The sequence below is a fragment of the Xiphophorus maculatus genome, chromosome 3, assembly GCF_002775205.1.
Source record: "Xiphophorus maculatus strain JP 163 A chromosome 3, X_maculatus-5.0-male, whole genome shotgun sequence".
NCBI classification, from domain to species: Eukaryota; Metazoa; Chordata; class Actinopteri; order Cyprinodontiformes; family Poeciliidae; genus Xiphophorus; species Xiphophorus maculatus.
Window position 1 is genome coordinate 24,576,150 of NC_036445.1, and position 12,315 is coordinate 24,588,464.

Consider the following 12,315-nt stretch of genomic DNA (forward strand, 5'->3'; position numbering starts at 1 on the left):
AAGATGTTCTATTGGGTTCAGGGCTGGAGACATGCTTGGTCAGTCCATCACCTTCACCCTCAGCCTCTTCAATAAAGCGGTGGTCGTCTTAGAGGTGTGTTTGGGGTCATTAGTTTCCAGAGGGAGGGGATCAGTGCATATTGAAGGTCAGGAAACTTAACTCCCCAACACCTGCTGCACTCATGCAGCCCTAGACCATGGCATTCCCACCGACATGCTTGACTGTTGGCATCACACACTTATATTTGTACTTCTCACCTGACAGCTGCCACACACGCTTCACACCATCTGGACCAAACAAATTAATCTTGGTCTCATCGGATGACAGGACATGGTTCCAATGATTCATGTCCTTTGTTGACATGTCTTCAGCAAACTGTTCGCGGGCTTTCTTGTGTACAGACTTCAGAAGACACGTCCTTCCGGGGTGACAGACATGCATGACAGACTAATCTGATGTAGTGTAGTTTGGTCTGAGCACCGACAGGCTGACCCTCCACCTCTTCAATCTCTGCTGACAACGCTGACAGAACTCCTGCTCCTATCTTTCAAAGGCAGCACTTGGATGTGACACTGAGCACGTGCACTGAGCTTCTTTGGACGACCAACGCGACCTCCGTTCTGAGTGGATCCTCCTCTTTTAGAAAGCTGGAGGATATTGGCCACTGTGCTGCAGGTCGGTTCCAGGGTGTTATCAATCCTCTTGTAGCCTTGGCCGTCTTCACGTAGCGCAACAATTCGTCTTTTGAGATCCTCAGAGAGTTCTTCGCCCTGAGGTGCCATGTTGGAACTTTCAGTGAGAAAGTGAGAGCTGTACTACAAAATATAACACACCTGCTCCTTATGCACACATAAGACCTAGTAAAACTTACTAGTCACTTGACATTTTGGAGGGAAAATGACAAGCAGTGCTCAATTTGGACATTTAGGGTGTAGTCTCTTAGGGGTGTACTCACTTTTGCTTAGCCATTAATGGCTGTATATAGAGTTCTTTTGAGGGAAGAATAAATTTACACTGTTATATAAGCTGCACACAGAAATGCTTTCATTGTGTCAAAGTGTCATTTTGTCAGTGTTGTCCCATGAAAAGGTGTACTTAAATATCCGCAGAAATGTGAGGGGTGTACTCACTTCAGTGATACACTATATATCCTGCTGTGTATTCAATGTGAAAGACATGACGGGAACCATGTCGTGTCTATTACATCTCTGCCGTCATAAACCTGAAGATAAGGACAATTTCTGATCCGACTCTCACAGACCAGCACCACAGCTGCAGAGAAGCAGGAGGGAAGAAGTTGTCTCACTCCTTACAGCTGCATCATGGATTACAGCAAGTCGATGGGAACTCCTTCCACCAACCAGCCGTCCGCTCCCCCATCTTACCAGGACATCTCCTTGCATCCCCCCCCGTACTCAGCACAGCCTCAGGTAACCACCAGCATCCAACAACACACCTCAGCCTAATAATTTGACCCATATTCTCTCCCGACAATGTAGGTGAACAGATTTGAGACAAAGGCAAGCTGGAGAAAACTAACATTAGAGATGGAGAGAACACCTTTTCGGTTTTCTTGCATTTCGCCAGATTGTTTCTGCTGTGATCTGTTTTGGTTTTCTGCAGCTGGATTCATAATAATTAATTGGAAATATGTCTTATTTAATATCTACTTCATAAAATATTCCATGACCGCTTCAGTGATGTAATCTGTATTAACTATGTTAACCACATAAATTGCCTAGAGAAGCAGGCAATTGAAGTTAACATTAAATTTCAACTTTTACTTGTTTTCTGCCTTGATAGTTCAGTGAGAACTGAACCAGAACAGAGCCTGGACTTTGGACCGGCCTGGATCATTTTATTAGAATTACAGGAAGCCATAATGATAGTGCTTATTAAGTGAGTACATGTGGAAACGAGGAAACGCAACACAAGAAAATAACGAACATAATTCCATAACCTGAAGCACAAAAATCCTGTAAAACTGGATATTTGTTTAGGCTCTATCAGTTTGTATTAAGTGATCACCATGCATTTGATATTTTCACAGTTTTTAACAGTTTTTCTCTCGTCTCTGAGCCACAACATCCACTTCCTCTAAACGACCAATGCAGCCACAGTTCAGATTTTCTCTAAGGTTTCAAATCCCATATTCTTGCAAACACGTCGTTTTCTTTATTTCGTAAACTGTTTTTGGTCTAAAGCGCTCACTGGCATTATTTTCTCTCAGCTATCAGAGTGTTGCGTAAAAGTCAACTTTTATTGAACATATCTAGCCTCACACTGTTATCAGTGTCTATGTCAATTTATTCCAGATATTCATCTAATCAAGCAGGTCAGCTCATAAAAGCTTCATTATACTGACTGAGTGTGGAGTCAAACATAGCGCTGCAATTTATTTATTTATTTTTTACAGTTTTCCTGCTGTCCTTCAGTCTAAAAATAAACAACTCACACACTTAACTGTGAGTTAGCTATGTCTGTTTCAGGTCTGATCCACCAGATTAACATGATTCAAAACAAAGAAACATTATAAAATACATAAAATGACCTGCAGTGAACTACATATTAAAACTGAGCGTATTATGGATTTTAACTGTACTATCCCATCTGACTGACCTGTCGTGTAAAAATGCTGAATTCTGATTCTGTATCAGGGTTGTAAAGGTACAGAACTTTTTCTTTTTTTGTAAACCGTCCATTCAACTCCAGTTGTATGACTTAAGCCTCCTCAAATGTACGCCACTGACATAAAGCCTTACTTTGAAGACAAATAAAACCTGATGCGAACTGGCAAAGGCGAATTAAAACACGTGAAAGGAGCAAAAACTATCAAAAAAAACTGAACATTTGCCTTGAAGGTTTAATCTTTTACCTCTGCCTCTTTGGGGAAGGGTCATCTTAGAGAGCTAAAGATGTATTTTATGTTGCTTTCCTTCAGGGTTACGGATTTTCACAGCAGTATGTCACAGGCATTGACCAGCAGCTGAATCAGCACCACATCCAGCAGCCTTTCTCCATTGGCCAGCAGCAGCATCCAAGCGTGGAGTCAGCAATGCAAGAAAGCCCCGTTAACGACTACTTTAGCTACTCCATCTTCACCATGGTCTGCTGCTTCTTCCCACTGGGAATAGCTGCCCTTGCCAACTCCATAGCAGTACGTACATCTTAACTCGTATTTTGTCAACGTTCTTGTTAGGCGTCGGAGAGTGTGACCCACACACAGGTCAGCCGAGGAGCGCGTGGTATCTGTGGCTGAGGTTGAAACTTTGAGCAGTTTTAAGTCAAATGTAAATAGAAACAACAAAAATGTTAATAAAAGTCAGAAAAGCTGTTAATTTGTTTTTATTTGGACATAATTAATTACCTATAGGATGCAGTGAAGATGTTATAATGGTATATATAAATATGACTTGCAGATCAAAAATAAAATAATAAAAGTTAGTTGCTTTGACGTTTCCTCTGTTCTAGTCGCAGTAATGATTGGATTGTCGCTTCAGGAGCTTGAGGAAGGATAATTATTATACCTTCTTGCATCTAAGATATTTGGTGTTTTTGTGTTTCGTCCGCATCTAAATTGCTTGTATCTGTCAGATCCGCAGTCCAAAACAAGCCAGAATAGACGTTGTACCTGGACTTTCAAAAAATCTGGGATGAAGAAAAAGTCCGGTCAGACGTTTTTATGCAGTCATCACAGGGATGAACGTAATGTTCATTTTTGCTTTCATTGCTGCATTTTAATCACATTTTAAATGTGGACCGCTATCACTATCCTGTTGGAGCAGCCATTCGGGTTCAACTTTTAAATAACTGACCCAATGTGTCACACCTAGGTAAAAGAAGTGGCAAGACTATAACCTGACATTAAACACAAATAAGAACAGAAAAATGCTAGTTTATGACCATTTCCATCAAAATTTTACTTAAAATAATTTTGACAAAGTTCTGATAAACTCAGATGAGTTGTAAAGTCTAAGGTCACTTGGCAGGAATTATTTTCCATAATCCAGATAATCAGAGCCATTAAATACCCGGATCCCATGTAGGACAGGACCCAAGCCTCATCATGTCCACGTCCTCAGGACCAAGAGGTTCTAGAGCACATGTGTCAAACTTAAGGCCCGGGGCCCAAATCTGGCCCGCCATAGCTTTTTGTGTGGCCCTCGAGACTCCAGATGCTAAATTACATCAGCGAGTCCACCCAGTTTTCTGTGACTGTGGAAATTCACATAAAATCAACAGATTCCCACGTTTTTTACCCGCTAATTCATAACTGTGAGTGTATTGCAAATTTTTGGCAAAAATGGTCAGAAATATTGGGTTGAACTGACCACAAACTCCTTCCTGTATTTTGAACATTTATGACACCGCTGCCTCAGCCTTATTTGATGTCAAGTTACTAGTTTGTCTGTGATCGATATGACAACAAACAAAGTCACAATCAACATCATACATAAACGCAAATATTGCAAAATTCCTTGAATTATTTCTATATTAGTCCCACAAAATTTGTCATTTTATTTGCAAAAAAAATATCACAATCGTAAAATCGTGAAGGGGCTGAACAACGTAAAATGATGTTCAATTTTAATAAGTACTTATAAAATGCAGAGATGGGTATTTATTTATTTTGTAACAAATTGTTAATGGGTATTAGCACATTCTGGGATGACCGGCCCTTTAAGAACATTCATGATCTTGATTTGGCCCAAAACAAAACTGAGTTTGACCCCCGGTTCTAGAGAGCAGATGTAACCATGTCCTGTTTGGTTTTCTTTGCTTTTTCTGACCCTCAGACTCGCAACGCCATTGCCAGAGGTGAAAGGAGGATGGCAGAGCTGAGCAGCAGATGGGCCCTCATGATGAACCACGCAGCCCTGGGAACTGGGATTGCAGTCTTTGCCATCTCGACTGCTGTGATTATTTTCCTGCTTGTAGAATAATAAGCAATTTTTCTCATGCTTTTCTCTGTCTGCATCAGACAGACTGTAGGAAGTCATCTGGCCATTATAATCTGACCGGAAGCTAAAAGTGATCTGATTAAAGATTTTTCCACTTGTTACTTTAATCTGTTTCAGCGTTTCTATCTTCAGTCTCCGAAGACAATCGCAATCAGTCATGTTTTCTTTAAAATTAGAATTCTGCAAATGTATTATTATTATTATTATTATTATTATTATTATTATTATTATTATTATTATTATTATTATTATTATTATTATTATTATTATTATTATTTCAGCCATAGTGGCATTTCTGAAAAACTTTTTGTGACTTTAATGACTGTGTCTAGTGTTCTCACTAAAACCAGGAAGAAGAAGAAGAAGAAATACCGTTGTTAATTTAGAAATCACAGAACAGCTTAGCGTTAAAATATATAAACTATTGCAACTCCCTTCTGTTTGGTCTCACCCATAAATCTCTTCATAAGCTTCAACTGGTCCAGAACTCAGCTGCCCGTATCATTACTAAAACCCCATCCATGCACCACATCACTCCTACCTTGCAAAGACTTCATTGGCTGCCTACCAAGTTCCGCATAGAATACAAAATTCTTCTGTATACTTTTAAGGCTCTTTACAATCTTTCCCCACTATATCTTTCCAATCTTATTCATATTGCCACTCCCTCTCGTTCCCTCAGATCATCCTCATCTATCCATTTGTCTGTCCCCTCTGTCCGTCTTACTACCATGGGGAGCAGAGCTTTCAGTCGCTCTGCCCCCCAACTCTGGAACTCATTACCACCTCACCTTAGAAACATAAATTCATTCCCTAAATTTAAAACCGAACTTAAAACACACCTTTTTAGATCTGCCTTTTCAACATGACACAATTGGTTTGCTTGATTTTTATATAGATTTTTTACATAGATTTACATATAGATTTTATATAGATACATTGTTGTGTATTTATTCTACCTATTTTTAATTGCTATATTTTATTGTTTTTGCTATTTTTCGTTCTCTGTACGGTGTCCTTGAGTGCCAGAAAGGCGCCTTTCAAATAAAATGTATTATTATTATTATTATTATTAAAGACCTGCTGCTGTTGCATGAACCTTCCAGACCACTCAGGTCTTCTGGTTCTGGTTCTGGTTCTGGTTCTGGTTCTGGTTCTGCTCTGCAAACCCAAGAACCAGAACCAAACAGTGGAGAGGCAGCATTCAGCTTCTACGCACCACAAATCTAGAACAAACTTCCAGTAAACTGAAAAGATGCTGAAACACCGAGATCCTTTCAATCAAGACTAAAGTCCCACCTGTTCAGAGTTGCCTTTGATAAATAGCTGGAACACTGATTAACATAGTTGATGCATATTTGACTATGATTATTCTTGATTTATATGGTGGTATTTGACAAAATGCAATGTTTATTACTTGTTTCCTAATTTTTTAAAGCATTTTTATGGTGTAAAGCACTCAAGTGCTTTGTTGCTGAAATGGGCCACAGAAATAAACTAGAGTTGACTTTACTTTAACTGAGCATAGTGCATACTTGATTAAAGCAAACATGACTCTCCAATGCTAATCTTTTCAATAATGTGATATGACCTGCTTAGTTCTGTGTAAATACTGATTATCATTGCTCTTAACGTTTAGCTAAAGTTAATGAAGATGTTTTATTTTTTTTTATGAGTGTCAATTTATCTTTGTTCTTAAATGATTAAATGTTTATGATGTATGAAAGAAATAAAACAAGTACCCAGATAATTCTGTTTTTTTCTTTGCAAGGATCAGTTTGTAGGTTAAACAATTACAGGAAATTAAAGTTGGAAAAATGGGTATTTCCCAATTTTATTCCCCATCCATCCATCCATCCATCCATCCTTCCGTGGATCAATGAAATTTTAAAGGTCATTTTGATTTAGCAAAAATGAGGGGCCTTGTTGACCTTTTGACCTTTAAACTTTCATTAATATCTTCAAAGCAGCACAAACGTAGTGGAGTTGATTGACACCAATTTGCTGATTTGCAGAAGGAGGAGGTGGAGGGGCCTGGTTGACCTTTGATGACCTCTGGAAACATTTATTAATGTCTTTAAAATGATAGCGACACAAAGATTTTTGCTGCATAAGCGCAGCACAAATGTAGCACAAACATTTGACACCATTTTTGTCGGATGAGAAGAAGGTGGAGGGTCAGCTTCACTCAGGTCACCAGCACCCCTGTGACTTCGCACGAATAAGTGGGAAAATGAGTTTCCAGATTGAAATCTAAGGAGCAAAGTCCCTGTTTTTTTTAAAAAAAAATAAAAAAATAAAAATAAAACAAAGGCTTACTGAGAGGTTCCATTATTAGAAGGATTTAGCGTCATGTTAAGATTAATCAAAAATCATTCCAGAAAAACAACCGATCCACATGGGATAACAGGAAACACTCTGCCAGCAGGTGTCACCCTCGGGCAAAATAAATGACATTTTCAGCAGTGAACCATTTTTTTAACCCAACGGTTCTAAAGTGTTCATAGATTCATAAAGCCTCGTCTCTCCATCACTGATAAGGAGTAATTAAGCTAAGGTGCTGATGAGAGACAACTAACAAACAGAACAGACACAAGATCTCCTAAAATAATAGACTATACCAAAATGTGCAGTCAAAAGAATACATGAAAGAGCTCAATAGAAATGAATGAACTGCTATGAAAAGATGTTAATGGCATTTACCTTTCCTTTGCAACACTGATTACTGATTAGGGACAGCAGAAAACCTGGTAAAGCCCTCAGTTATTTAAATCCTGACTGTCAACTAGCCTGTCTTGTCAGCATCTCCTGCACAGACATGGTGCTGCTTTAATAACTTTTAACTGAGTGAATGAAGATATTTTCTTTTATGAGTGTTAATTTGATATTACATATTCAATATGCAGTCTTAAATGATAAAATGGTTACAAGTATGAAAACGTAAATAAAACAAAACCTACTTAATTCTGTGCTTGCTTGGCCTGTATCGGTTTGTAAGTTAGACATCCATCCATCCATCCATCATCCATCCATCCGTCCATCCATCCATCAATCCATCCTCAGATTCTCCTTTTTTTCATAGTTCCATATTTAGAATCTAATCACTGTAGGAATTGTTACACATCCGTAGTTTCGGTTTCACTTATCAAAGTTTACTAATGGAGGTAAAGCATTTATCAGGTCGTGGCCCCCTCTGGTGGACACATTTAAAAGTGCTCAGCTTTACAAACTATTGATGACTCCCCAGTGAACCAACCAATTTAAATCTCTTGCTAAAATACAGTCAAGAGTCATCAAATAAATAAGGTGGAACTAAACTTAGTTCAACTAAGTTTAGTCTTCGGGACTGATGATTTAACCTCATCGGCCCCGAAGACTGAGATCTGTCAGTGTGAACCACAGAGGCTGTAAACCAAAAGGCCTTGAAGTGTCAGTCTGGTATTGTTGGGTAATAGCAAGTTTTGTTTTCCTGTCAATGAATGGATGTTGCCAGGTGTCCCACTTTAACTTCACCCACCCACCCACCTGCTGGTTCCAGAAACAATAGAGGAGATAAATCTGTATAAAGCAGACCCAAACAAGAACTAAATGACTTTAGGGAAATGCAGTGGAGTCACCTATCCATCCATCTATCCATTATCTAACACACTTATCCTTCCAAGGATGAGTGATACGTCTTTCTGCATGTCCCCTCCAGGCAGAAAAACCTCAGGCAGGGACATTTGCCCACTCTATTACACAACCGACTGACTGGTTGACCGACTGTAGTCAAACAGAAATCTAAAGCAGTTTCAAAAATAAAAACAGATTTCAACTTCGAATGAGCACAATTTTGGTGCAGTACTAATTTGCACCAAAATTGCAAATTAGCAAGCAAAAACACACACGCTTCTCTCACCTCACATCAAAATCATCGTTTCTCAATACTTTCTGGATTGAAAAATGGGTAAGACATGAAAGTCAAAGTCCAGTCACCGGAGAAAAGGAAAAAAAACTCAACCTCAAAATCAATATTAAAAAAATGCATATTAAGACTTTTATTTTGATAGAGACCAAATGAAACGAAACAACATATCCTCCATGTGTACATACAGTCTTAAAGATACTCTTATTGACCAATCAGGGAAAGCCAGTCATTATGCTGCTGTGCTTTTGTGATGACAGCCATGAGAGGAACCCTGTCATCTCTATTGCCCATATTGCTCATCATCATCATCATCATCATCGTAAACCTCAAGATAAAGATAATTTCGGATGCCTCCCTTCAACTTTCAAAGACTAGTAGCACAGCTGTAAAGAACCAGGGGGGAGAAAATTGCATAAGTCTTTACAGCTGCATCATGGATCACAGCAAGCAGATGACATGGAGCAGTGAGATGGAGCGGTGAGAATCCCTCCATGAACCAGCCCTCCTCTCCTCCGCCTGCCCAGGACTGCTCCTTTCCCTCGTACTCAGCACAGCCACAGGTAACCATCAGCATCCAGCAACATAACTTGATCTAATAATACTGTTGTAATTTGTTCCGGTGTCCTGAATCTGGATTTGTATTCATTTGGTTTAATGGAAAATATGTCTTATTTGACCTCTGCTTAACAACATCTATAACAGCCACAGTTTTATACACTGTATAAATTATATTAAACATATATGTACACTGTCTAAACTGGTGAAGTGTGCAATTTAAATGAACATGAAGCTTCAACTTTTTTGCTTTTTTTCTCCTTTTTTTTGCGTGATATATCCTCTATATTTCATTAAGTACTGAACCAGAGCAGAGCCTGCACTTTGGACCAGCCAGAGTAAATTTAGCCTCTACTTATAATTACAGGAAGACATGATGATAGATGTAATATGTTGGACATGTGGGAATAAGGGTAGGAATCACTTTGGACATAAAATTATAAACAAAAACACTGAAATCCTAAAAGAATATCTGCTTAGCCTAGAAATTCAATAATTTCCTGCCTAATCAACATTGTGTCAGTATTATATAGGATTAAAATAATAGAAAACCAAGAAAATTGATAAAACACATAAAATAACTGTGGCTTAATGCTGTGAAATTAACTTGAATAAATAGATTTTAAAGTGATCTGTACTTTCCCAAAGGACTGTCGTGTTATGTAATAATGTAGATTCCTGTTTGGTCGGTAAAATTTGTAAAATTTCTCCTTTTTTTAAATCAGGAAGATTTTGCCTGGGTTTGGTGCTTTCACTTTAGAATTTTCAACTTTTGCTTTTGCGTAAATTCGATTTTTTATTTTTTTATTTTTTTTTGCTGAAAAAATAATGTTGTTTGCGCTGCTAAGAGTGGCGACGTTGTTTCAGAAATACTCAGAAATACTGAACCAAAACCCACTTGCAGTTGAAGCCAGATATTTACATGCATCTTCCAACAACCTCTCCATAGGACTGAGATCAGGGCTTAGTGACAGCCACACCAAAACTTTTATAAAGCCACTTTCCCACAGGCCTTCTCTCCCACAGATTTGTCTTGCAACCTCACTGCCTAGAGTTACTGGAGCAGCATTCAAACAGTTAGGTTACTTCAACCTCCTCAAATGTACAGTGTTAATTAACTGGCGTTAATCCTTACTCTGAACCCAAATGAAAATTGAAATGAACAAGCAAAGTTTAAAAAAAATAGCACCAAATTAAATGTTTGCCTTTAATTTTAATCATGTTATTTATTTCTTCGCCTTTGATTCTTGGTGGAGAACAACTGAGAAAAAGCTTAAGATGTATTTCATATTGGTTTTTCTTCAGGGTTACAGACTTTCGCAGCAGCATGGCTCAAGATTTGACCGGCAGCCTTTACCGCCCCCTCCCGCCCCCAACCAGCAGCCTTTTGGGCCGCCTCTTCAGCATCCCAACCAGCAGCCTTTCTCCACGGGTCAGCAGCAGCCAGGACAGCCAGGCGTCTTCATCGTGCAGCCAGTACTGCAGAATCGACTAGCGGGCCGTGCTAACGACTACTTTTGCTACTCCATCTTCATGCTCTTCTGCCGCCTGCCAGTGGGAATGGTTGCCCTTGTCAGCTCCACTGCAGTAAGCCTATCTCTCTCTTATTTTGTCTACATTCTTGTTATGCATCAGAGTGTTTGACCCACACAGATCAGCTGAAGAATGTGTGGTATCTGTGGTACAAACATGTTTTCAACAATAGTTGAGGTAAAAAAAATAAAATAAAATTTAAACTTTATGTAATTTTCCTGAAGCCATGGTGGTGCCCAAACTTCTGGCTCTAAGCTAAATAACATTCACTTCACTCTGAGTTGGCTGATTTTTATCTTTATTAATTTGTCGACTCTCTGGTCTTGGTGAAATAAAAAAAAGCAAGAACACACAGGTTTATGGTGCATTTTGTGTTCATTGTAGAGCTACTGGTAGTTCTAAACTTATTGCTGTTTGTCTATGTGGTTGTTTTTTTTATGTAATGTCCTGCAGAACCAAGAAATATTTACCACATGCTGAAGTTTACAACCTTATAATGCTCAAACCTGGATTATCTAGCTAACTTGCTGAAGGCCAGACAGAAGTTTATTTTAGCAGTTTTTAGACTTGTAATAAATCACTGAGCACAACATTTGCACACCAGGCAGTTAAATTGGTTAAATCGAGACAGGAAATGTAGAAAAGGGTCTACTGTTTTATTATAGCCATCAAATAAGCATGTTAAGATGCAAGTGTTTGTGCTGGATTTTATTTAGGATCTGTTTTGTTTGTTTTCTCTCACCCTCAGACTCTTGACGCAATTGCCAGAGGTGACCGGCAGGTGGCAGAGCGGAGCAGCAGACGGGCTCTGGGAACTTAATTGCAGTTTTTACCGCCATCATTGTTGTTACTGTTATTATCTACACAATATAGTAAACTTTTTACCTCACATTTTTGTCATCGGTCATCCATCTGACTGACTAGAGATTTTTCCGCTTGTTAATTTATTCAGTTTGTCTTGATATGTTTCTAATTTCAAGCTCCTCAGTCGATCAAAATCTCAGATCTTTTGTTTGTTTGTTTGTTTGTTTGTTTGTTTGTTTGTTTGTTTTCGTCAGAGTTAGACACGGTCATTATTTTATCTGTATTGTTTCAGCCAAAGAGCACAGATACATAGACTTTTTGTCCATAAAAAAAAAATCTTTTCAATAATGAGGAAAAGATCTTAGCGTACTGTTGCCAATAACTTATCAGCATTTATTTATTATCAAGTACAATCATTTGCATTTCTCAACTTTTATGAAGTTTTATGAATGAGGATGTTTTATTTTTTTATGAGTGCTGATGTAACTTATACACATTCTAGTCACGGATGTAAATAATTGAATATTTAGGATGCGTGGAACAATAAAACGTAA

General features: G+C 38.5%; 1 protein-coding gene across 1 annotated transcript; it reads left to right on the forward strand.

Moving 5' to 3' along the window:
* Nucleotides 1-11: 11 nt before the first annotated feature.
* On the forward strand, nucleotides 12-5,141 carry LOC111608119 (synapse differentiation-inducing gene protein 1-like). The gene is made up of 4 exons (XM_023330956.1): nucleotides 12-94; nucleotides 1,261-1,431; nucleotides 2,943-3,158; nucleotides 4,798-5,141. Exons 1-4 carry the CDS (start codon nucleotides 32-34, stop codon nucleotides 4,942-4,944), a joined length of 597 nt encoding a protein of 198 aa, XP_023186724.1. The 5' UTR covers nucleotides 12-31; the 3' UTR covers nucleotides 4,945-5,141.
* The last annotated feature ends 7,174 nt before the right edge of the window (nucleotides 5,142-12,315 follow it).